The sequence below is a fragment of the Staurois parvus genome, unplaced genomic scaffold (assembly GCF_062004578.1).
Source record: "Staurois parvus isolate SC_StPar_1 unplaced genomic scaffold, SC_StPar_1.0 ptg000155l, whole genome shotgun sequence".
Classification (NCBI taxonomy): Eukaryota; Metazoa; Chordata; class Amphibia; order Anura; family Ranidae; genus Staurois; species Staurois parvus.
Genome location: NW_028317951.1, coordinates 16,746,163 through 16,773,317, shown reverse-complemented (window position 1 = coordinate 16,773,317; position 27,155 = coordinate 16,746,163). Strand labels below are relative to the sequence as shown.

Sequence of the window (27,155 nt, the reverse complement as noted above, 5' to 3'; positions counted from 1 at the left end):
AATTTTGTTTCAGGTATCCTTCGACAGCTCTTTGGTCTTCACCATAGTGGAGTTTGGAGTGTGACTGTTTGAGGTTGTGGACAGGTGTCTTTTATACTGGTAACAAGTTCAAACAGGTGCCATTGATACAGGTAAAGAGTGCAGGACAGAGGAGCCTCTTAAAGAAGAAGGTACAGGTCTGTGAGAGCCAGAAATCTTGCTTGTTTGTAGGTGACCAAATACTTTTTTTCCACCATAATTTGCAAATACATTCTTTCCAAATCAGCCAATGTGATTGTCTGGATTTTTTTTTCTCATTTTGCCTCTCATAGTTGAGGTCTACCTATGATGCCAATTACAGGCCTCTCTCATCTTTTTAAGTGGGAGAACTTGCAAAATTGGTGGCTGACTAAATACTTTTTTGCCCCACTGTACATAAAACATGGTTAGAATATAAACAGATAAAAAACTAGAACATTCAGAAACTAACATGGATCGAGATAAAGTGCAGCCACAATGATATGAACTATTTGAAAAGCAAATTCCTGCAGAATACATTTCTGATGGCCCATTGAATTCCATGGATATCATCCTTTCTGGGTTTACATTTGAGCAGTTGCTTGCAATATAATCTCCTCACAAAATATTTTTTCTTCCCTAGAGGACAAAACAGAATTCTGGTGATCAGATAATCTGGTGTTTATACTCTACAGAATTATAGGTAACAAATACAGCCTTACATATTTCAAATATAAAGCTTTAAAACTGAAAAACATAAATAACCCGAAAGATGTAATTTTACTAGGAATTAAACCATAAAACACATGCTCTTGGGGCATCTTTCTCTTTTTTGTGGCCTCTTTCTTAAGTCATGATACTAGTTGGGCAGCCTTGGTGAGCCTTAGCATACAGCAAGCCTGGACAAGACTATCCAAAATCTGGTACCCAACTTCAGAACGTTAGGAGTCAGCAAAATTGTGGCTTTAAATTGATGCATTTAGTTTTACCCCCCCCCCCATACACACACACACACACACTCCAACAGCAGCCATATTCAGCTGTCAGCTCTCCCAGGAGCTGTATATGTAATACTCACACCCACAGCAGCCATATATGCTGTTCCCACCATATATATATATATTTTCACCCAAATTAGTCCCTTATTCCACCCAACCATACTGGGTCCTGTTGGACAGTCATGCTCTTTCCAGCATCTGGCACCAGATCTATGCCAACACTGTTGACTGGAGTAATTTCCTGTCCAACAGTATCTGATAGTTATGGCTGTGATTACAACAAGAGCAGGAATAGCAATGATGCAGGGGGATTATTTACTGCCAATGACCACTAATGGTTGAGGCGGAAGCAGGGGTTTACTGCCACTGGCCATCAGTGATTAGGGGAGACGTTTATCGTCAATGACCACCAATGTTTGGGTTGGGTTGGGCTTAATTGTCACTGACCTCCAATGACTGAATGCTTTACTGCTACTGACCTCTGTTTAGTAAGGGGGGACCTTACACTGTCATGACCACTAGTGTTTTGGAGTAGAAATCTTATTGTCACTGTCCACCAATGATTATGGGAGAGGTTTATCATCAATGACCACCAATGTTTGGGTGGGGGTGGGGTAGGGTTAGTTGCCACTGACCACCAATGACTGGACACTTTACTGCTACTGACCTCTGTTTAGTAAGGGGGGACCTTACACTGTCATGACCACTAGTGCTTTAGAGTAGAAATCTTATTGCCACTGTCCACCGATGATTGATGGTGCATTCTAAATACTAGATTGTATTTCAAATATTCTGACCCAAGACTGGCTGATGTGCCTCTCTTTCTCAGGTTTTAGGATTGTGAAATAAGATGCTGTTCCCTCTCCCCACATCTGCCAAATATACAGTTCACATCTTAATAGCAGCCATTTATACAATTTACAACATCCACAGCACCTATATTTAAAATTCACAACCACCACAGTATCCATATATGCTGATTTCACCCTCACACCATCCATATACACAGTTTCATGCTACAACTAAACTAGTTGTATTTACAGCCCCTACCCAAACAAACACATAAACACACACACACACACAAAACTAAAACAATCAGATATACAGTTCTGCCTCCCATCTTCCCTCTCCACATCAGTTTTATATACAGTCTGCGCTCCATGGGGGTCATATGTACATGCTTCTTCTCACTTCCCCCCAACACACAGCATCTACAATCCCTGGCACAAACAGGTATTGTTGGTGGTAGAGTGTTTTACAAACATTACTGTACCACACATCGGTTGGGCATGGTGGTAATCATTAACCCACATTTATTAACCTGGGCTCCCATGCACTCTGAATCTGTAACTTATGATTACATGCTAATAGTCTATCCTACAAACTGATGTACAGCAGAGGAGAAACAGGGTCCTTCTTTCAGACAGAGTAAAGCAGTCACCTGTCTGACCAGTAGGTCAATGTGGATGAGCTTTGAATTTCTGATTACCAATATGTCTGGCTGCTGTAAAGTATTGTGGTAATCATGAAATACTACAACAATGAAGGCAATGTTGCTGGCCCATGACTAGGAGTCCAGGCTCAGTAAATCATATAGGGAATTTGTACATTTGCTATGTCATCCTTACAATCAGTACACCAATAAAGCCATGGGGAAAACTACTGGAGCAATTTATGTTAATCAAAAACAATGTATAATAATTTCAACATAAAAAGTCCTAGAAACTAAAGAATTCTACATACTGGGGAAAAGAGAAAAAAACACAATACCATATTTCCAGGATGTGAAATTGTTGAGTAGAATGGATTTGCATTTTGATTTGTTCACTATCCAATGTGCCAAAGGGTTACCAGCATAATTGGGCCCTTCTCTTATGTGTCTAAGGCCCTATAGGTGTCATAGTATGAAGGCTCGGGACCTATGAGAGTGTTTTTGTGTCTTTTTGGGAAAGACTGCTAATTAGATGGTTATTGAATTAAAAAAAATTAAAATGTATTAAATGTTTTATCCCCTTATAGTTTACTTTGTTAAAAGGGATTATGTTCTCTCCAGTTCTCCTCAAAGATACACCTCTCTAGGTTTAAATTTTATTCCAGCAATCTTATAGCATTTTTTTTTAGAATTCTGGAACGTGGAAATTTCCCATGCTACAATACTATAATTGATCTCTGTGAGAGGCTGGAAGACACTTACTTAGAGATGGAGAAAGAGAACTTATTTAATGTTAATCTGTGTTAAGGTTATATGGCTTCTGAACTTCAGCCAAATCTAGACAGCTCTCCATGCTTTGGAGAACTGCCTAGAAAGCCACAGAATTTTTTTTAAAATATAATTTTTAAGATTATATATTGTATAATTACAAATAAACATTTAATACAGTATAAAAGGTTTACCAGAGCACTATGAGTTAGCTAAATAGTCATCAGAAGTAGTTTCCTTTTCAGGTACTACTATCTCAGACTGAACGATTTTAAAAGGATAATAAAATAATTTCTGCTCTGACATCTAATTGAGTGTATAAATTTCACCTTCACTGATTAAATGATTACAAAAAATGCTATATTTTATATGTACCTGAAAAAACTGTTTTCATTTTTATTGTTTTTAGTCCCAACAAATAAAGAAAATACTTTGAAAACCTAAATACGTTAATTTTAGGTTTCTAAAAATGTAACCGTGATGCACCATTTTTTAAGATACCTGAGCTAAGGAACAGCTTGGCGTAATACTCTTCTCTTGAAGCATTTCCTCAGTGCTGAACTGACTTCAAAACGTATATACTGTAATAACCTTTGTGATTATTACCATTGTGCTATAGGGATACCAGCTTGTACTGTAAGCCTGTCGTGGTATTATTCAGAAGACAGACAATGACATGTTTGGAGTAGAGTAACCTTGAATGTATAATTACTTTGTGCACAATATTGTGGCAGCCACTGTTGCATCTAGCAAAAATCCCTTTATATTGCTAAAATGTGTCAAAGAAACCATTAGAAATAGACTACTGTACTTGCCTTAGGTGTCAAATAACTCCAAGGTTTGACTGCTATAAAGAAAACTGTGTACACAATACAAAAGCTTTGGGGAATAATGTTTATATTACCTGCAAGGTCTGGGAACATTATAGGTGAGGAACACACATGTCACATGTACACATTATTGTGTTCCAGTCTAATAATCTTGCCCTGCAAACTGACAGGTAAAATAAACTATAGACTACTCTCAGGGCCAGTTCACACTATAGAAATGCAGTCCAGATGTGTTCCAGATGCATTTCTGCATGCACATTTTTTACGTTTTTGGCGCATTCCAGTGCATTTTTGATGTATTTTTGACGTGTTCCATTGTGTTTTTAATGCGCTCCAGTTCATTTTTCTCTCGCTCTCTTTTTCTTCAATTTAAATAGGGACATGTGTGTTCCAATGCGTTTTTGTGTTTTGGTACATTCCAGTGCGTTTTTGATGCATTTTACCGCATTCCAGTACAGTTCTGTGCAGGAAAAATGCAGCAAGTTTTCTCTGCATCCGGAATGCACTGAAATTGAAAGCACTGATGGGAACTAACATTGACAACCATATAACCTACTTTCTGTGTGTTTATGATGCAGAAAAAAAGCACTCTGAAATGCATGCAATGTGAACAGGCCCTTAATGTGGATAATGTGGATTGTTTTATAACAATCAACTGTGCAAGTACATGACATTCATGCTCAATACTCCTTTTCTAAGGCTCCATGTACACTAGGCATTTTAATAATGCTGGTAGTGTTAGCTGTGTAAAGTCATGTTAAAAATGCAAGTTTTTCAGCATTTTTAGTATTTTTGCATTAGCACTTAGCTGCATTTTCCGCGTTTGCTTTTTGTAGCGTTTTTACCAAAAAAAAAACCCCTGGCAAAAAACGCTGATTACAGCCTACAGTGGATATAAAAAGTCTACACACCCCTGTTAAAATGTCAGGGGATGTAGCTGTGTTCAGAATGAAGCAATCACATTCAAAATCATGTTAAATAGGAGTCAGTAAACACATCATTTAAAGTGCCTCTGATTAACCCAAAATAAAGTTCAGCTCTTCTAGTAGGTCTGTTCTGTCTCTCCAATCTAAGCATTGCTAGTGTGATCTCTGTAACTTACAGTTGTGATGAGATAGAGACAACTTCAACCTCAGCTGGATACCACAGTCAGTGACTCAATTGATAAGACATCTTGTAGATCTTGTGAAGTTTATTCCATAAACTGAGAGAATCTTACAACAATGAACATTTGATAGGTCAAAAAATCATAATGTTTCCTGCTCCATGACATGAGGCTAGAGCTGCAATGCCTTACTGGGAAAAGGGGGTGGGCTATCTATACAGCATTAACTAAACCAAAGGAAAGGGAGGAGCAGAAACAAAACACAGAAACACTTAAAGGCATATGACAGTCAATATGACAGTCATGTGAAACATGACAAGGTCTTTCCTGACATTTTCTTAGTCGCATCCTACAGCAAAAGCCATGGTCCTCAGAGAGCTTCCACAGCATCAGAAGGATCTCATTGTTAAAAGGCATCAGTAAGGAGAAGGGTACAAAAGAATTTCCAAGGCATTAGATATACAATGGAACACAGTGAAGACAGTCGTCATCAAGTGGAGAAAATATGGTGCAACAGGGACATTACCAAGAACTGAACATCCCTCCAAAATTGATGAAAAAACTAGAAGAAAACTGATCTGAGAGACTGCTAAGAGGCCTACAGCAACATTCAAGGAGCTGCAGGAATATCTGGCAAGTACTGGCTGTGCGGTACATGTGACAACAATCTCCCATATTCTTCATATGTCTGGGCTATGGGGTAGAGTGGCAAGACGGAAGCCTTTTCTTACAAAGAAAAACATCCAAGCTCGGCTAAATTTTGCAAAAACACATCTGAAGTCTCCCAATAGCCTGTGGGAAAATGTGTTATGGTCTGATGAAACCAAGGTTGAACTTTTTGTCCATAATTCCAAAAGATATGTTTGGCGCAAAAACTACAATGCACATCACCAAAAGAACACCATACCCACAGTGAAGCATGGTGGTGGCAGCATCATGTTTTGGGGCTGTTTTTCTTCAGCTAGAACTGGGGGGGGGGGCTTAGTCAAGGTAGATGGAATTATGAACAGTTCCAAATACCAGTCAATATTAACCCAAAACCTAAATAGGAACTTCATCTTTCAGCATGACAAAGACCCAAAGCATACATCCAAATCGAAAAATGAATGGCTTCACCAAAAGAAGATGAAAGTTTTGGAATGGCCCAGCCAGTGCCCAGACCTGAATCCAATGGAAAATCTGTGGGGTGATCTGAAGAGGGCTGTGCACAGGAGATGCCCTCACAATCTGACAGATTTGTAGTGTTTTTGCAAGGAAGACTGGGCAAATATTGCCAAGTCAAGATGTGCCATGCTGATAGACTCATACCCAAAAAGACCGAGTGCTGGAATAAAATCAAAAGGTGCTTCAACAAAGTATTAGAGGTATTAGAAGTATTAGTATTAGAAGTATAAGGGTGTGCACACTTATGCAACCAGATTATTTTCGTTTTTTATTTTTACTTAACTCTACCCAAAAGATTTCAGTTTGTTGTTCAACTGAGTTGTAAAGTTTATAGGTTACATTACAGGTGGAAAAAGTTCTGAAATTATTTATCTTTGTCTCATTTTTTACATCACAGAAACCTGACATTTTAACAGGGGTGTGTAGACTTTTTATATCCACTATATGTGTGCATGGATACATAGGATAACATGCTGAGGAGTTTACTGGCTGTAGAAAAAAATGCCAAAAGCCAAAAACAGCAGCTGTAAAAACGTCTGGTATGCATGAGGACGTATAGTTTCCAGGAAGGGAGCAAACTTACTTTGATCTCTAATTGAAACCCCCAAAAAATTAAAAAAGAAAAGAAAGTAATTGTTAGATCTAAGCTTGATGGGCTGAAGCAGGAAATGTCTGGAGAGTTTAACTTGCATTTGCTCAATCATGCTTTTTAAAACATGCTTTACATACCTATGTATGCAAATTCAAAAGATTAACCATACATGTTAAGATAATATCAAGGAAAAGACAAAAAACATTTTCAGTTGGCTCACACTTCACTTAGTCACTACCTCCTACTCACATTAAATGTTCCTGTGCGTAGTATCCTGGCGGAGAGCCTGATTACCAATGCCAATGAAGTGCATAAGATAAAAACGCTTGACAGCAGGTCGGCAATTTGTAGAGCCAGGTGGTACCATTCGTAGTGAAGGGGGTCTTGGCATACATTCTGGAACGTGCCATAAGGGAAAGGAAACTTAATAGCATAGCCAATGTAGTTGGTTGCGGACATCCCAGCGAAAGTATAGTAACAATAGGGGCCAATAAGGATTGATGCAATGGCCACTGCAAACTGGACTGGTGCTCCAATGATACTTAACAGACTCAAGGTGAATGTTGATTCCCACTGAAAGAGATGTTAGCCATAGATTACATTACTGTAAGACTCTGTGTGCATTGGGTATTCTCAATACAACAGTGCAAGGAGTACAGCACCTAGTGTAAAGCATGGTAGTCCTAGCAACCAATAAAAAAACCTGTGTGTTTTTAAGTTCATAGTCATGTGTTGCAATGTATTTTTTACATGTTTTATTTGTATGTGTTTTCCAAGTTTCATACTGATTTCCTTATATATTTTACAGTTAGCATGTCCCCAATGCATTGGGGTTTCTTTTGCCAACCCCTACGTCACTATAGGAAACAGCAGTAATGAAGGGGTCAACAGGAGATCCACAGTGCACAATAGGGAACAAAAAATTATATTGAATTAATTTTTACAATTCAAAGCAAACTCCTCCATCCATCAATGTCTCTAGCCAATTCTGGTCATGACCATCTTGAGTAAGGGCAGATGATTCAATTTACTTCCTGGAATCCATCTGCCCTTAGCTCCAGCATGCAGGCAGTGGGGCATAATTAGCTGAGAGAACCCCTCCTGTCTGACCCTCATGAAGACTCATGTGATCAGCATCATTTGCCTAGACCTGCAAACCAGGAAGTAATTTAAGAAATGTAAAAAATTTTAAGACAAGTAAATATGATATACTTTTCTATCTATATACCAGTTTTAGCAGTATAAGTATTAAATAGTCCATGCTGATTGAAAAAGTCAAGCTTTAACTCCAGGCACAAAACTCAATTGCTGCAAAGGATATAAATGGACTTTGTGTGCAGCAAATGCCTTTGCAAATCCATATATTAAAGTATATGTGAACCCCTTATAAAACAATACATTCTGTTTAACAGCTTCTGCACTGTCCTATAGCAGAAATACTGCTACATTGCGGAACGGGTGAACAAAATCACATATATATACGTGACTTTGCAGTTCTGGGTAGGGAGCGTGCACGTGAGCGCGCCACCCTACCCGTGCCGCCATTCGTGGCCTCGGCTGTCAATCACTGGGTCCTGGCTGCTGAATCCCCGCTGACACCCGGTGATCTCCGAGGATTTCCGACAGGAGAGAGTCCTGTATATAAACAATACAGATGTCTTCCCTGTCAGCTCCTGCACACTGCTTTGTATGGCTCTGCATAGCAGAGCCATACAAAGCAGTGTGCTTACAGTGAAACAGACACACAGCCCCCATAGTAACACAGAACACAGTTAACCCACGTTAACCCCTTCCTGCCCAGTGCCATTAGTACAGTGTCAGTGCTTTGTATTAGCACTGATCACTGTATTGGTGTCACTGAGGATGTTAGTGACACCAAGTGAGTTCCACCCAGTGTCAGAACGCCCACCGCCATCCCACTATAGGTTGCTGATTGTTGTCATTACTAGTAAAAAAAAAATCCAGTATATATATACCGCCATTTGTAAACGCTATAATTTTCACGTAAACCAATTAATTTACAGTTGCAAGAAAAAAGTATGTGAACCCCTTGGGATTACGTGGAGTTTTGCACAAATTGGGCATAAAATGTGCTCTGAACGTCACCTAAGTCACAACAATAGAAGAACACAGTCTGCTGAACACAATACTACACAAACATTAGATGTTGCCATGGTTTAATTGCACATAACATGTAAACATTCACAGTGCAGGGAGGAAAACGTATGTGAGGCCCTAGCTTAATGACTTCTCCCAGAGCTAATTGGAGCCAGGAGTGAGCCAACCTTGACTCCAATCAGTGTGATGATATTGGATGTGTTGCTGACAGCTGTCCTGCCCTTAAAAAACACACACCTGTTTTGGGTTTACTGGTTTCAAGAAGCACTGTCTAATGTGAACCATGCCTCGCAGAAAAGAGCTCTCAGAAGACCTACGATCAAGAATTGTTGACTTGCAGGAAGCTGGAAAGGGTTACAAAAGTATATCCAAAAGCCTTGATGTTCATGTGTACACGGTAAGACAGACTGTCTACAAATGGAGAAAGTTTAGCACTGTTGCTACTCTCCCTAGGTGTGGTCATCCTGTAAAAATGACTGCAAGAGCACAGCGCAGAATGCTGCATGAGGTAAAGAAGAATCCCAGAGTGTCAGCTAAAGACCTACAGAAATCTCTGGCACATGCTAACATTTTTGTTGACACATCTACAATAAGGAAAACATTAAACAAGAATGGAGTACATGGGAGAACACCACGGAGGAAGCCATTGCTGTCCAAAAAGAATATTGCAGCACGTTTGAAGTTTGCAAAAGAGCACCTGGATGTTCCACAGCACTACTGGCTAAATATACTGTGGACAGATGAAACCAAGATTGAGTTGTTTGGGAAGAACTCACAACACTATGTGTGGAGAAAAAAAGGCACAGCACACCAACATCAAAACCTCATCCCCACTGTAAAACATGGCGGAGGGAGCATCATGGTTTGGGGCTGCTTTGCTGCCTCAGGGCCTGGACGGATTGTTGTCATTGATGGGAAAATTAATTCCAGAGTTTATCAAGACATTTTGCAGGAAAACGTACGACCATCTGTCCGCCAACTGAAGCTCCGCAGAGGATGGGTGATGCAACAGGACAATGACCCAAAGCATACAAGTAATTCAACAAAACAATGGCTGCAACAGCACAGAATACGCCTTCTGGAGTGGCCCAGTCAGGGTCCTGACCTCAACCCGATTTAAATGCTGTGGCATGACCTTAAGAGAGCGATTCACACCAGACATCCCAAGAATATTACTACACTGAAACAGTTTTGTGAAGAGGAGTGCTCCAAAATTACTCCAGATCGTTGTGCAGGTCTGATCTGCAACTACAGGAAACGTTTGGTTGAGGTTATTGCTGCCAAAGGAGGGTCAACCAGTTATTAAGTCCAAAGGTTGACATACTTTTTCCTCCCTGCACTGTGAATATTTACATGTTATGTGCAATTAAACCATGGCAACATCTAATGTTTGTGCAGTATTATGTTCAGCAGACTGTGTTCTTCTATTGTTGTGACTTAGATGACGTTCAGAGCACATTTTATGCCCAATTCATGTAAAACTCCACGTAATCCCAAGGGGTTCACATACTTTTTTCTTGCAACTGTACACATGTTGGGATTTTTTTTAGCAAAGACATGTCACAGAATACATTTTGGTCTAAATGTATGGCAAAATTAGATTTTTTTTATTTTTTTCACTGGACATGTTTAATAGCAAAATGTCAAAAATATTGTTTTTTTCTCAAAATTGTCAGTCTTTTCTTTTTTATAGCGCAAAAAATAAAAAATGTACAGGCAATCAAATACCACCAAAAGAAAACTCTATTTTTTGAAAAAAAAGGACTTAAATTTCATTTGGGTGCAGCGTTCCATGACCGTGCAATTGTCAGTTAAAGTAACGTAGCGCCGTATTGCAAAAAATGGCCTGGTCAGGAGGGGGGGGGGGGGTAAATCCTCTGGAGGGCAAGTGGTTAAAATAGAAATGAAGTGCAAAACATTTGTTTTGTGTATGTGTGTGTGTGTGTGTGTGTGTGTATATATATATATATATATACATACACTATATTGCCAAAAGTATTGGGACACCCATCCAAATCATTGGATTCAGGTGTTCCAATCACCTCTATGGCCACAGGTGTATAAAATCAAGCACCTAGGCATGCAGACTGCTTCTACAAACATTTGTGAAAGAATGGGTCGCTCTCGGGAGCTCAGTAAATTCAAGCATGGTACTGTGATAGGTTGCCACCTGTGCAATAAGTCCATCCGTGAAATTTTCTTGCTACTAAATATTCCACAATCAACTGTTAGTGGTATTATAACAAAGTGGAAACAACTGGGAACAACAGCAACTCAGCCACAAAGTGGTAGGCCACCTTAAATGACAGAGCACGCATGCTGAAGTGCACAATGAGCAGAAGTCGCCAACTGTCTGCAGAGTCAATAACTAAAGACCTCCAAACTTTGTGTGGCCTTCAGATTAGCACAACAACATTGCTTAGAGAACTTCATGGAATAGATTTCCTTGGCCAAGAATCGGCATCCAAGCCTTACATCACCAAGTGCAATGCAAAGCATTGGATGCAGTGGTGTAAAGCACACCGCCAATGGACTCTAGAGCAGTGAAGATGTGTTCCCTAGAGTGACGAATCACGCTTCTCTGTCTGGCAATCCAATGAACATGTCTGGGTTTCACAGTTGCCAGGAAAACGGTACTTGCCTGACTGCATTGTGCCAAGTGTAAAGTTTGGTGGAGGAGGTATTATGGTGTGGGGTTGTTTTTTAGAGGTTGGGCTTGGCCCCTTAGTTCCAGTGAAGGGAATTCTTAAGGCATCAGCATACCAAGACATATTGGACAATTTCATGCACAAAGCAAGGTCCATAAAGACATGGATGAGTGAGTTTGGGGTGGAGGAATTTGACTGGCCTGCACAGAGTCCTGACCTCAACCTGATAGAACCTTTGGGATGAATTAGAGTGGAGACTGAGAGCCAGGCCTTCTTGTCTGACATCAGTGCCTGATCTCACTTGTGGAAGAATGGTCAAACATTCCCATAGACACACTCCTAAACCTTGTGGACAGCCTTCCCAGAAGAGTTGAAGCTGTTATAGCTGCAAATGGTGGACCAACTCAATATTGACTAAAACTGAGATGCCATTAAATTTCATATGCGTGTAAAGGCAGGTGTCCCAATACTTTTGGCAATATAGTGTGTGTGTGTGTGTGTGTGTATATATATATATACACACTTTTTTTTTCTAATCGTGATCACATAACCTCTGTTCTCAGCTGCATAAAGGGTTTATAGAGGTGGGGGTGGAGGGGGGGGGGGTGCCAGCAGGAGACAGAGAAAGAGCAATACACTGGAACTGACACTTCAATTAAGAGCTGTGCAGAGGGTTTGTCAGCACAAATCTTCACCATTGGAGGACAGGCAGTCTGTGCTCCCATCACAACCAGAAAACCGAGAACAGGATACTTTTTAACATACACATATCAGGAATGTAAAATGATTGGGTAACACACACAACATGTAAAAGTAAAAGTGACATCATCACTGTGCAGTACATAGCTTGTGCAGAGAGTAGAGCTGTGAAAGGGGCCTAGCAGCTCCACCCACACAGGCTTCCTGCAGAAAACTACAAGAGAGGGCAGAGACTAGACCAGTCACCCTGCAAAAGAAGAGAAAGCAGTAATGACCTTTTTTTTTTTTACAGGACGCTATTGCCAAAGTCAGTGCCACAGCGCATTTGGCAGACAAACAACAACTTATAGACTATTCCCATCATAAGATAACTGTTCTCTTTCCATTCCCCTCTACCACCACAAGAGCAAATGTGCTTCAATCTCAGGATGCACAGCAAGATCTTCATGTGTAGTCAAAGACTACACATAACACACAATCCTTTGGGGATCTCCGGCAAGGCACTGGTTTCCTTAGCTTGTTGGATCGCATGCATCACAAATGATCGGAAGGTGCGGTATCCTGCTTTCTCCAGTGATGTATCCAACTACTAGGAGCCTGCGCATATTATAGGAGGGACTGTACTTCACTTGAATCGGTGGTGATGAGGTGCCTATTAGTTGCTATCATTTGTTCTATATACCGAGCTGTGAACAAGCTGGTCCCACTGTTTGTTGGGATTTAACAGAATAAGCTTTATTGCAAATGATCGGCTTCCTATCCGCTTATGTGCTCCAGTGCCCACCCAAGAGGACCACTTACATTGTAGATATATGCTCAAACAAGTAACCTCTGCTGAATTCTCATGTGTCCTGAGGAAGCACAAGAGAAATGCTTTGACCCATCACAACCACAATTATTGTTGTATGGAATATAACTAATTTTGATATGTTCATCTTCATTATGTGGTGTGTCAGCAGTAGGACGTATTTGAATCAATATTGAGCAATTCCTGGTTTTTACTTTATCTATGGTGATTTTAGTATGTTTTTTGTATAATAAATAAAATTTGTATACATATATGTGTGTGTTCCCTTTTCAATGCCAGCAAAGTCCAACATTTTGTTTCTTGGTATACAGTTGTGACCAAAATTATTCAACCCCCAATGCTGTAAAGGGGTTTAGGGACTATAGTGTACATTTGGAATTGTATTCAGAATCAAATCCTACAAGGACGTTGTAACTACCCAAATGCAACTAAAATGACATCAATTGTTTATGTAATACAGTAGTAAATGGTTCTTATGTGGTTTCTTCATTGCCACAATTATTCAACCCCTTAAAGACTACCACTCTGAAGAACAGAGGTTCATACAGGTGCTTTCCATCAGGTATTGAAAACACCTGTGGATGTCACCGAGCAGCAATCAAGCATAATAAGCACCAATTAGGCAGCTTTAAAATGACTGTGATACTCAGCTCCTTCTAGACATTTACTGGTGTGGTTACAAACATGGTGAAGGCAAGAGAATGGTCCAGGAAGACAAGAGAAGAGGTGATTTCTCTTCACAGGAAGGGCAATGGCTATAAGAAGATTGCAAAGATGTTAAACATACCAAGAGACACCTTAGGAAGCATCATTCGCAAATTCAAGGCAAAGGGCACTGTTGAAACGCTACCTGGTCGTGGCAGAAAGAAGATGCTGACTTCGACTGCTGTGCGCTACCTGAAGCGTAGAGTGGAGAGAAGTCCCCGTGTGACTGCTGAGGAACTGAGAAAAGATTTGTCAGATGTGGGTACAGAAGTTTCAGCCCAGACAATAAGACGCACACTGCGTAATGAAGGCCTCCGTGCCAGAACTCCCAGGCGTACCCCCTTGCTGTCTCCAAAGAATAAGAAGAGTCGACTGCAGTATGCCAAAAGCCATGTGGACAAACCACAAAAGTTGTGGGATAGTGTTCTGTGGACTGATGAAACAAAATTAGAACTGTTTGGGCCCATGGATCAACGCTATGTTTGGAGGAGGAAGAACAAGGCCTATGATGAAAAGAACACCTTGCCTACTGTGAAGCATGGTGGAGGGTCAATCATGCTTTGGGGCTGTTTTGCTTCTGCAGGTACAGGGAAGCTTCAGCGTGTGCAAGGTACCATGAATTCTCTTCAGTACCAGGAGATATTGGATGGAAACGTGATGCAGTCCGTCACACACCTGAGGCTTGGGAGACGTTGGACCTTTCAACAGGACAATGATCCCAAGCATACCTCCAAGTCCACTAGAGCATGGTTGCAGAGGAAAGGCTGGAACATTTTGGAGTGGCCATCGCAGTCACCAGACTTAAATCCGATTGAGAACCTCTGGTGGGACTTAAAGAAAGCAGTTGCAGTGCGCAAGCCTAAGAATGTGACTGAACTGGAGGCCTTTGCCCATGAAGAATGGGCGAAGATACCCGTAGATCGCTGCAAGACACTTGTGTCAAGCTATGCTTCACGTTTAAAAGCTGTTATAACTGTAAAAGGATGCTGTACTAAGTACTAAGATTGAATGTCACTTGGGGGTTGAATAAAACTGATAATGCTGTGAGCACAGAAAAGACATTTGTGGTTATTTCATTATAACTGTTATGTTATATTTGTCTGACCTACAAGTGCCTCTTTAATGTAAATGTAAGCAAGATGACTGAATGATCAAAAGCAATGTCAAACTGGCCAAAACACTCAATTTCAGTGGGGGTTGAATAATTTTGGTCACAACTGTATATCTGATATCTATGGATGTGGCATATGAGCAGTTTGTTATACTCTACATACACAATGCTGTACATGAGGTAATATTATTGCTCTGGAAGTCATCAGAAGGTTCAAGGTGTCCAACAAAGCCTTATCCAGCATGTAAAGGACTTGATTAGGGAAGACAGACTTTCGCCCATACTGCTTGGCATCCTGTAGACCCTAGCTAAGCCTACATTTCTTCTAGGGTTCATGAAATTCCACCACTCATTTATCAACCAAAGCCAGTGGTCAGCAGTGGTATTTAAGTGGCCACTTGCCGTGGTCAGGGGTCAGGCTTGGAAACCAGTAGCTATAGCAGAAAAAGGTTCCCACCGACCAACTGAATAAGTGCAGCACCAGGCTGGCAGATGACATGGGCTCACCCAAGGTGCGAAGTCTAAGCATTAAAAGTGTTCACCAGAGCTCCTGATCTCCAGCAGCAGATATAGTAGGTAAGGATCAAGTAGAAGCATAGTCAGTAAACAAGCCAAAGGTCAGTATGAATGCGAATGATGATAAAGAAAGTGGAGAGGCAGGAAGTTACAAATCATGAGGTTCAGGAATCACATTCCTAGTGACACTATGGGGTGTATGTGTAAAAAAAACTTGCATGGCTGTTCGTCCATCAAAACTGTATGTAAATTTGTTATGGCCAAATGGGGTAAAATTGATTGGTCTCATGCTATACTCTCTGCAGACCAAATGTGTGAATGAGGAAAATACCTCATTATGGTAACTGGATGGAACTGAAGAGCATACATATTTCTATTATAGTCAGCTCCATCTATTGGCTAGAATGCCATATCATAGTGGTCATCAATGGATGAACAACTATGCAAATCTTTTATAACTACCCTATGTTTTTGGTTTTTGGACCTTGGTTAAAGTTGTCTACTCTGAATCAGATTAGGGTAAACTAAGTCAGATTTCTGATGTAATGCTTGCTGGAAATCAGAGGATCTCATGGGAAAGTGCCCATTGCAGCAGGGTAAGCAGCTGTAATTCTGGCTTGGTCTTGGAACTCAACAGGATTCAGGTAGCTCCAACAGCAGAGCTGTGAAAGGGAACATTATCTTCCAACAGAGGTCACCATGCCCAGTGCTGCTAAAGCAATGCAACATACCTGGCTCTGTGTTTATAGGCCCTTGATTGGTCGATCAAACATACTAATTCAACTTCCTATTCCAATAGCACATTCTGGTTTTCACTTTCTCTATAATAAAGGCTTCATGTTTTTGCAGATAGCCCAGCTTGCCTGTTACATTCATTAATGGTCAATAGCCATTTATTATCTTCAGAAAAAACATGGTTTTAACGTGTCAAGTTGCAAGAGTATACAGTATTTAATCATGTACAGTACTATTTAAAGTAAGCTATGCCTTTACTGTAAGCACACGTACTTGTGCTTTACCGCTGGACATGTATGAACTGGATGGTCTCTGGATACAAGGGAATCTTTTGCAAATCTATGCAATAAATATCTACAGTATGTACACTTATGAGGTTTAATGTTAGGGCAAAATAACTAAAATATAAAAATATAAAATACTCTCAGGGGCGGACTGACCATTTGGAAACTCGGGCACTGCCCGAGGGCCCGGGGTCAGTAGGGGGCCCCATGAGATGCCCCTGGTACCTTTTCATAGGCTTTTTTGAGTTTGGGCAAGGACCCAGGGGCCCCATGATCCCTTATTGCCCGGGGGCCCCATGAGTTGTCAGTCCGCCCCTGAATACTCTTTAATATGCTTTCACATATATAATGTTAAAGCACCAGAAATGATCATTCTGAACATATTGTGCAGGGTTGCATTTAATTTCACTGTATCTTAAACTATTAGAAAAATATGCGCTATTTTAACTGTATGCATTACTTTTTGAAGGTCAGCCAGCTCTTTCAGTACATTCAGCAGCACCTTCCTAAAGCCCCATACACATGATGAGAATAATGGACGAATGGACATCAGGTTTTTTTTTGCATTCTAGTTTCATACTGTCAATAAAAAGGTTACTAAATTTACAAAAATTCGGAAGTGATGTAATGTATTTGTATTGTATTTTCGAATAAAACTGTGCTGATTAAATGAAAATTGTACAATCTGGTATCTTGCGAGAAACATTTTCTTGCTTGTACCTTCGAATAATTTCAGATGAAAGCTGTTAGCTGTACTAATGATCAAATGAGTGTACGATCGCTTCCAAAGTGGTATTTTTTGTACAATTTTATGATCATGTGTGCTAGGTCTTAGACTGCTGTCACTAATTGGCATTCTTTTTAACATGACTTGGATTGAAAGCCCTTTATGAGACAAAAGTTCTTTGTAGAGTACAGAGAATGACAATCAATCCACATAAAAGTATATCCTACTATTAGATATTCTTCTATATTCTACAATTTAAAGTGATTGTTGTCCTTGTTTTATATGTCATTTACAACAGCAATTAGAGATGCTAAACCCAAATGGGAACTGTCTATTGATGTAAGCTGTTGACTTCCAACATAAAACCCCTGATTTAGAGAGACTTAAAGCCAATCTGGATGACTTTTGTTTTATAAAGTGCTGTGTATAATTAACAATTGCTGAGTTTTTTTCCCCCACAAAATACTGATGTCACCATTTGTTTTTTACATTCATTGCACCTCAGAGCTCCTCTAGCATTTTTTAGCCACAAAGGCTCCATTTACACTTGTACAACTTGTCATGTGACTTTGGGCACATAAAATCGTGTGCCGACATCCCATGTACAGTGAGGAACAGAAGTATTTGAACACCCTGCGATTTTCCAAGTTCTCCCACTTAGAAATCATGGAGAGGTCTGAAATTTACATTGTATGTGCATTCCCACTCTGAGAGACAGAATTAAAAAAAAAAAAAAAAAATTCAGGAAATCACATTGTATGATTTTTAAAGAATTTATTTGTCTTGCACTGCTGAACATAAGTATTTGAACACCTAAAAAAACAGCAAGAATTCTGGCTTTCAAAGACCTGTGCCTTTAAAAAGTCCACCTCTACTTCACTCATTAATCTAACTTAGTAGCACCTGTCTGAGCTCTTTAAAGACACCTGTCCACCCCACAGTCAGTCAGACGCCAACTACTACCATGGACAAGACCAAAAAGCTGTCAAAAGACACCAGAGACAAAATTGTGGACCTCCACAAGGCTGGAAAGGGCTACGGGGCAATTGCCAAGCAGGTTGGTGAAAACAGATCAACTGTTGGAGCAATTGTTATAAAATGGAAGAGGCTAAAGACGACTGTCAGTCTCCCTCGGACTGGGGCTCCATGAAAGATCTCACCTCGTGGGGTATCACTGATGATAAGAAATGTGAGGAATCAGCCCAGAACTGCAAAGGAGGAGCTGGTCAATGACATGAAGAGAGCTGGGACCACAGTTTTAAAGGTCACTGTCGGTAGAACACTACGCCGTCATGGTTTCAAATCATGTATTGCATAGAAGGTTGCCCTGCTCAAGTCATCACATGTCCAGGCCCGTCTGAAGTTTGCCAATGACCATCTGGATGATCCAGAGGAGGCATGGGAGAAAGTCATGTGGTCAGATGAGACCAAAGTAGAACTTTTTGGTCTAAACTTCACTCGTCGTGTTTGGAGGAAAAAGAAGGATGAGTTGCATCCCAAGAACACCATCCCTACTGTGAAGCATGGGGGTGGTAACATCATGCTTTGGGGGTGCTTTTCTGCGAAGGAGACAGGACAACTGCACTGTATTAAGGAGAGGATGAATGGGGCCATTTATTGTGAGATTTTGAGCAACAACCTCCTTCCCTCAGTCAGAACATTGAAGATGGGTCGTGGCTGGGTCTTCCAACATGACAACGACCTGAAGCACACAACCAGGATAACCAAGGAGTGGCTCTGTAAGAAGCATATCAAGGTTCTGGAGTGGCCTAGCCAGTCTCCAGACCTAAATCTAATAGAACATCTTTGGAGGAAGCTGAAACTCCGTGTTGCATAGCGACAGCCTCGAAACCTGACAGATCTAGAGGAGATCTGTGTGGAGGAGTGGGCCAAAATCCCTGTTGCAATGTGTGCAAACCTGGTCAAGAACTACAGGAAACGTTTGACCTCTGTAATTGCAAACAAAGGCTTCTGTACCAAATATTAACACTGATTCTCTCAGGGGTTCAAATACTTATGTTCAGCAGTGCAAGACAAATAAATTCTTTAAAAATCATACAATGTGATTTCCTGAATTTTTTTTTTAATTCTGTCTCTCAGAGTGGGAATGCACCTACAATGTGAATTTCAGACCCCTCCATGATTTCTAAGTGGGAAAACTTGCAAAATCGCAGGGTGTTCAAATACTTCTGTTCCTCACTGTATTTCAATGGAAGCAGTTCAAATCTATGCAACCAAAAGGTTCCTGCGACTTGAGTGCCATAGACTGCAATGTAAACTCTCAAAAGTCGCATGAAAGTCACATCTTAATGTTATCAATGTAACAGCTGTGCAAAAGTCAAGACCAAAGTCAATAATCAAAGTCGCATCCAAGTTGCACTCATTCACAGTTGCACCAAAGTTGCAATGTAAAGTCGCAATGGAAATTGCACGACTTTGGAGATGCGCAAGCGTGAATGGAGACTTACTGTCTGCATGTGCTTGCTGCAGCAGTGGCTATGTGATATTGCTCTAGACCAGCAATGGGCAAACTACGGCCCGCGGGCCGTATACGGCCTGGCGGACCTTTTAATCCGGCCCGCGGAGCTAGGCTCTTCTCACAGTCCGCCCTGAAGACCGGTGTAGCATGAAAATCTGTCTCCTATGAGGATCTGTCATGTGCGTATGTGCCGGAGATCGCCGATCGGCTGCTAATGCCTGAAACTGGCACATGCGCAGATACGTCGAGGGGGACAGATCCTCATAGGAGACAGATTTTCATGCTACACCAGAACGGCGCGGGAATACGGCGAGAGGAACGCACGGAGCAAAGGTAAGTGAATTGACACAGGGGGGGCTTGGGGACTTAATATGGTGGATGAATTAATATGGGGAATGAATTACTATATGGGGGATGAATTACTATACGGGGGATGAATTACTATGGGGGATGAATTACTATGGGAGATGAATTACTATGGGAGATGAATTACTATGGGGGATGAATTACTATGGGGGATGAATTACTATAGGGGGGATGAATTACTATATGGGGAATGAATTACTATACGGGGGATGAATTACTATATGGGGGATGAATTACTATATGGGGGATCAATTACTATATGGGGGATGAATTACTATGGGGGATGAATTACTATAGGGGGGATGAATTACTATATGGGGGATGAATTACTATGGGGGATGAATTACTATGGGGGATGAATTACTATATGGGGGATGAATTACTATATGGGGGATGAATTACTATGGGGGATCAATTACTATGGGGGATGAATTACTATGGGGGATGAATTACTATGGGGGGATGAATTACTATAGGGGGGATGAATTACTATATGGGGGATAAATTACTATGGGGGATGAATTACTATGAGGGATGAATTACTATATGGGGGATGAATTACTATGGGGGATGAATTACTATGGGGGATGAATTATATGGGGGATGAATTACTATGGGGGATGAATTACTATAGGGGGGATGAATTACTAATGGGGATGAATTACTATGGGGGATGAATTACTATATGGGGGATGAATTACTATGGGGGATGAATTACTATATGGGGGATGAATTACTATGGGGGATGAATTACTATAGGGGGGATGAATTACTATATGGGGGATGAATTACTATATGGGGGATTAATTACTATGCTTACTATGGGGGAATATTACTATACTTACTATGGATGACACATACACATCATTCATCTACTCTTGGTCCGGCCCCCGGGTCCAATATATGAACCACTTGCGGCCCTCAAGTCAAAAAGTTTGCCCACCCCTGCTCTAGACTGACTTGCAATATGTGTCAGTAGCAGTCATGCATAGTCTGAACCAGAGGCATATTGCAGGGTAACAATGCAGGAACAAAACTGAAATTAAAGCTTATATGAGACTTCAGTGATTGGGTTTTTAGCCTAGTGAAGTCCTAGTGAAGTTTCCGTATTTATTACTGTAAAGCAGACAGACTGCATTTATAGTAACAATATGTTCTTTTTTTTTCTTCACTAACTATGTGCTGCAGCATGGGTTAAAATACCCTGTGCTAGCAACAAGATGGAGAGTTGGACTGCTGCTTAAAGCAGAACTTCACTCTCTCACCTACCACTGACTATTTTTAATACCTATGCTGCTAGCATTAGTAAATACAAAAGTATATCATATTTTCTTTTTTTACACTTTTTAAACCACTTCCCGCCCGGACGGTCAGACGAGCCTCTCGTCCCTCCAGGAGGATGTCATATGACGTCCTTCCTGGATTGCGCTTTGCGCTTGCCTGCTAGGCCATGCTGTGGCAAGATCTGTCATCGTCTGTGTACCTCGGACATGGCTGATGACAGATCTGTGTACCAGCCCCATTGCCAGTACCATGTGATCTGCTGTGACCAATCACAGCAGGCCAAATGACAGTTGTACACAATGGATGGCTTCCTTTCATGCCATCCATTGTATACAAGTGTGTCTAGCTGTGAATGGTCACAGTGATCACATGCACAGGCTGGGCCAATTAGAGCCCATCTGTGTCATGTGATTAGCTGTGGCTAATCACAACAAAAAACCCTGAATGAATCTATTTAATTTAGTTAAATGCTTGCTTATAGCAAAGAAGTTCTTAGCTATAAGCAATCACATTGTGTATAAAAAAAAAAACTGATCACTTCCTCAAAGTAGTACACTGTTACTATGGTAACATTATACTAATTTGGTCATAGTGTAAAATGAAAAAAAAATCTGAAAAAAAGAGAAAAAAAATGAATAAACAATAAAAAAATTATAAAAAAATTAAATTAAAATTGAAAAAAAAATAATTTTTTTTTTTTCATACTGTCACCAGTCAGTGTCCCTGATCAACACCACACCAGTTGTATGATGATGCTGTACTGCACTGGTGACGGTATGCAAAAACAAAATTGTGAAAATTATTCTTTTAATCTCTTCATTTTCCAAAAAATTATGACAAAAAATTACAACCTAAAAAAACTCGCCATGCCTCTTATGAAATACGTCGGACTATAGACTTTGCAAAAAGGGGTAATTTGGGGGATTTCTGTACTGTTCTGACATTTTTGGGCCTCAAGAAATTAGATTGGCTGTCAGTACTTCAGGATTGATCAATTTTCAGATATATCCCATACTTTGTGAATACCTTAACTTTCCTACAGACTAAATAATAAACACTGATTTGGGTTATTTTCCACAAAGAAATGTAGTAGAATACATCTTGGCCTAAATTTATGAAGAATAATTATTTATTTGCAAACCTTTATAACAGAAACAAAGAAAAATGTGGATTTGTTTTCAAAATGTTCAGTCTTTTTTTGTAAATGTAGCAAAAAATAAAGACCCCAGTGGTGTTTAAATACCACCAAATGAAAGCTCTAGTTGTGTAAAAAAAATGATAGCATTTTAGTTTGGGTACAGTGTTGCATGACCGCGCAGTTGTCATTCAAAGTGTGAGAGCTCTGAAACCTGAACATTGGCCTGGGCAGTACGGGGGTAGAAGTGCCCAGTATTGAAGTGGTTAAAAACATTTCTTCAGTTACTTTCTGATGTCATACATCACAAATCTTCAGGAGGGGAGCAGAGTTTTTCTTGGCTAAGCACACCCTCCTGCCTGAATGACAAGGGTAGATGGATTCCACGAATTAAATGTTTTATAAATGATCTGCCCTTACTCAAGATGGCCACAGGCATAAATGAAAGGGGGGGGGTGGATTTCTCAGCAAAATAATGAATGGAAACATGGATGGATGGACGGATGGATGGATGGGTGTGTTTGCTTTGAGAATGAAAAATGAATTCAATAGCATTCGGTTGTGGTGCTCAGATGCAGTGTAGTTCAGCTTTAACACAGAGTGCACTTGTTTGGGTCTTCTGTGATCTGACAAGCCCCCTACCCATTGCTCCAATCATCAGCACTCTTGCTCCCTGAGCAGGGATATTGATTGGAGAACTGAACAGAGGATGTGGACTCCTGAAGACATGGACCATGGCACTCTCTTTTGAACTGCAGTCTGATTCCAACATGGTGCTAGCATAGGTTATTTAGCCTGTGCTGCAGCAAAATAGTAAGTAATAAAAAAATACATAGACATATCCCTTACTGTATATGCAACCTGACTGTATTCAAATATTAGAGAAGCTCCAATTTGGACTTTAAAAAGTGTTTTGGTTCCATCCATGAGGATCAAACGTTATTAAAAAAAAAGTCTTGAGCACCTCAGAAGTCCACTTCTAAACTGAATTTAACCATTCAGAGTGTACAAGAAAAGGTCATTGAGGCTCTACCTGCAGATACAGCCCAGTTTTGAAGTGTGAGCAGTTACAGTACAAAGTGACACTTCAGAAGTACATTACACTTTCAGACAAAGGCAAATTCTCCCTATGAAACATCATACAATTTTGGATTACTTGCACTGCAATAAACTAGTGTGGGTTCCCACGTAGAGTTTGACTGAAATTCTCCTCTGTGCTATGTATCAAATCTCAAGCAGGGAACTGACTTTCATATACTTGTCTTCCTGCACCCTATGTAGTTTTTATTTCTTTTGTTCCTGAATCAGACAGGAGTTTTAGTATATTTTAGAAGCTTTGCTCAACAGGCAAATTCTTTTTAATATGGGGAACATATTAAACAGTAGCATGAAGAATCTCATTTTATTTGTCGTAAAGAGTCACAAATATTTCTTTTTGCTTGCTTGTTTATATGTAAAAATTGAATAATAGAAAAAAAAGTTGTAAAAGAGACATATATTTGGCAAACAGATCTCCTAGCCTTGATCAGTTGAGTGGCCAGTTTTTATGTCATTATTTATTTAGCACTTGGTTCTGCATTGTTTGCAGTAGTTCTTAGGCTGGGTATACATACACAGTCTGTTTGCATTTAACCAATGGGCTGAATAATAAAACAAACAAACAAACTTGGAGATCCCTGCATCACACATTGTTGTGCTGATGCAGGGATCTCCCAGTTTGTTTGTTTGTTTTATTATCTCTACCACTGAGCTATTGTATTCTGACAGCGGCAACTTCCCTCCTGCCAGAATACACTGATCAGTGTGTGCAGCTATTGGTTACAAGCATTCATCGAATGCTGGTTTTTCAGCGTATCCGTTCTGCAGATGGTTGAACAGACAGCGGTACACATAGATCAAACATGTGTACCCAGCTTTAGATCCGTCCTCAGACCTCACCAACAGTGCATTCCTTCCAGAACTACAGATGAATTAATCCCTGACTGAGCTAAGTATCTAGATTTCCCTAAGCTTGCTTGGATATCCACTTTTATGCATTTTTCCCTTTATTTTCACCTGGTGGTCCTGCCAGTAACACAATTCCTGAACTAGGGTAACAGTGCTCCAACACTATACTGTATCCATGGAGTTGCAGCACTGCCAACCTAGGTTATGTCATCCTAAAACTACAGAACAGCTCCCTCTCTTATCATTTCTATAACATAGGAGGTGATTCCAGATGTTCTATAATCTACAGAAGAGAACTGGGCAGAGCTAAGCACACTACTTAACAAAGCAGCAGAGTGTGGGTGTACAGGAAGATAAGAGTCCCCTGCACTGTCCCCCTTTTTGTAGCCACTTCAACAGCCCCAAGTCTTATCAAATTCTCCCCTGCTCCAATAGCCCCCAGACTACCTCAAATTCCTTTGAAGCTCCTCTTAGCCCCCTCCATTGGGGGCATTGGGGGAAGGGATTAGACAGGTTTCCTAGCCTATGGGAGAAAAAAGCATAAACAAAATCTGAAATCAATATATTCTGTGATCTTACCAGTGATCTTTGTGTCCATTCCCGATATGATAAGACAGCAAGGATGCCAACAGAAAAAGCCTATAAAAGAAAAAAGAAATATTTATCAAGAGATAATATAAGCATTTACTTTTCAGCATGTTGAATAGCATGTTACAGTAAAAAATGAACAATGTTTAAATAGGTAATATGTCTTTTGATTTTGGTGCCAACGGAGAAATCACCTATTTATTGGATTTGATCTATTTCACACCCTAAGTCAGTAATAAACCCCCACAAAAAAATTGGTCCCTTGCAGGTTTAAGTTATATTGTATTAGTATGCATCGCATAGTAGCACATATGATAGACCTGCTTGCACATGGAGCCTTCCAGCACAGCGCTGTAACGGCTCCTGGGGGCATCCATTGTCACTTGGTCTTCCTTCCAGGTTCAAGGACTCCAGCTATATGAATGGCTGTGTAAATGGCAGCTATGCTATCCCTTCAGAGAGCATGCACATGCTTTACTACAGGCTTACCTGTAGCTACATGTTAAAAATTGGACTTTATTTCCACTTTAATATACTTACAAAAGTGTATTCAGTTGTTGATGTCCTTCTACAAATTAGTAAAGCTCAGTCACTTTTTAACTTCTTTAAATTTAAGACAAGGGCATTGGACCCTGCTTCCACCATTGCTGTGACTTTCTAAATAGTTATGTAGAGAGGTGCTGGTTGCTTTAAATCTTAAATAGCAGTTGCAAAGCATTTTTTTTTCTTTTCCCTTGTTGTGAGTGACAGACAGGAAAAGCAGGACTCTGCTCTGATTGGTGGTTGCTACAGCTGAGAAGGATCCACCCATAGCAGCACTGTTGCAGCTGAACATATGATTGGCTGTGGAGGAAAAGGAGAGAGGAAAAAGGAAGAAGAAGCACATGTGGGGAGGCAGACATTTTCAGGGGACCGCATGGAGCAAGGGCTGCTGGTGTAAAGTCACAGAGTCTCACTCTCTGTGCTGCTAGAGCCCATGGGCTGGGCTGAGAGTGAGTAGCAGAGGAATTGTTGCAGGAGGACAGTGTGCAAATCAAGGATTATCCTGCCTGACACTCAGGATTACAGCCACTCATGTTCATGTGTCTCTCAAAGTTTGGAGATGCTGAAAGAGAGGATTTCTACTGCTGTCTAATGCTATCTAGAGGACAATCCAGAAACAGTGAGTACTCTGAGATGAAAGGGGATTTTGATATTGCTGCATTTGCTGTTCATCTCTGGAGAATGGTCATGAGAAAGCCTGCTCTCTAATTCTCAGAGTGACACAGATCTTGGAAAGCCCAAGCTGCTCAGAATTAGCTATTCCTTCTGCTGATTGATGAGAGAACTCTGTCTCTGTATATTACTGGTTTGTCTCCTCAAGATTTGTGCTGTGGCTGAAGAGTGTGTTTAGTTCCAAGTCCCCACAGAAGCTTGCTGCTTTGAATATACTGAGCAAGTATCAGTATATCAGGATTTCACCTGTATGGTAAAGATTTTGTCGAAGTGTTGTTTTTTTCCTATTGCAATGTTCACTGGAAGATTCTGCTTAAAGGAGACTGTGCTATCCTGCTACCCCTGGATGAAAAATACTCTCTCATGCAGAGAGTGAGCGCTCTTCCATTGATTAAAGGGCCTCAACGTTGAGAGACTTTAAGTTTCACCCCAGTGGCCATTGGTTAGTTAGGATATTTCTGCTCTAGATAGTACTGCTATAACAAATGTCAATAAAGCTGTTTAACCTCATTAACAGTTATTGTTTCATGTGTCAATGTCAATCTGATATGCCATCCTAGTCAGTGTGATACTAGTCAGTTTTTGGAGTCTTTGGCGAATGAAGAGTGATTTCTTACTAACTGTGTTATGCAAAGTGGTATCTGTGTTTTATGTACATTACCTGTGTTAAATCAGCCAGTTCTTTTTCAGGGTTTGTTTTCTTCAATAAAACCCATATAAAATATTTTCAGAGTGTCGGAGTGTTCTGGGTATAAATCAGGGGTGTCACCAGATTCAGGTGAGAGCTGAACCTATATATCTAGCCAAGCATCACCCAAGGGTATGCTACAGTTATAATGAATGTCTTTAAGCTATAATGTAAATTGCCTTATCTAGGCAATACTGAGATACAGTGATGTGCATA

The 27,155-nt window shown here is 40.4% G+C and overlaps 1 protein-coding gene across 1 annotated transcript in view; it reads right to left on the bottom strand.

Moving 5' to 3' along the window:
- Window positions 1-389: 389 nt before the first annotated feature.
- The window catches only part of TMEM212 (transmembrane protein 212), a 54,227-nt gene continuing 27,461 nt past the window's right edge, over window positions 390-27,155 (bottom strand). Inside the window, exons 2-4 of the mRNA XM_089675678.1 lie at window positions 25,028-25,087; window positions 7,136-7,459; window positions 390-636 (exon numbers count right to left, since the gene is read on the bottom strand). Coding sequence (XP_089531804.1) covers window positions 616-636; window positions 7,136-7,459; window positions 25,028-25,087 — 405 coding nt within the window. The 3' untranslated portion in view covers window positions 390-615. The remainder of the gene's footprint in view (window positions 637-7,135; window positions 7,460-25,027; window positions 25,088-27,155) is intronic.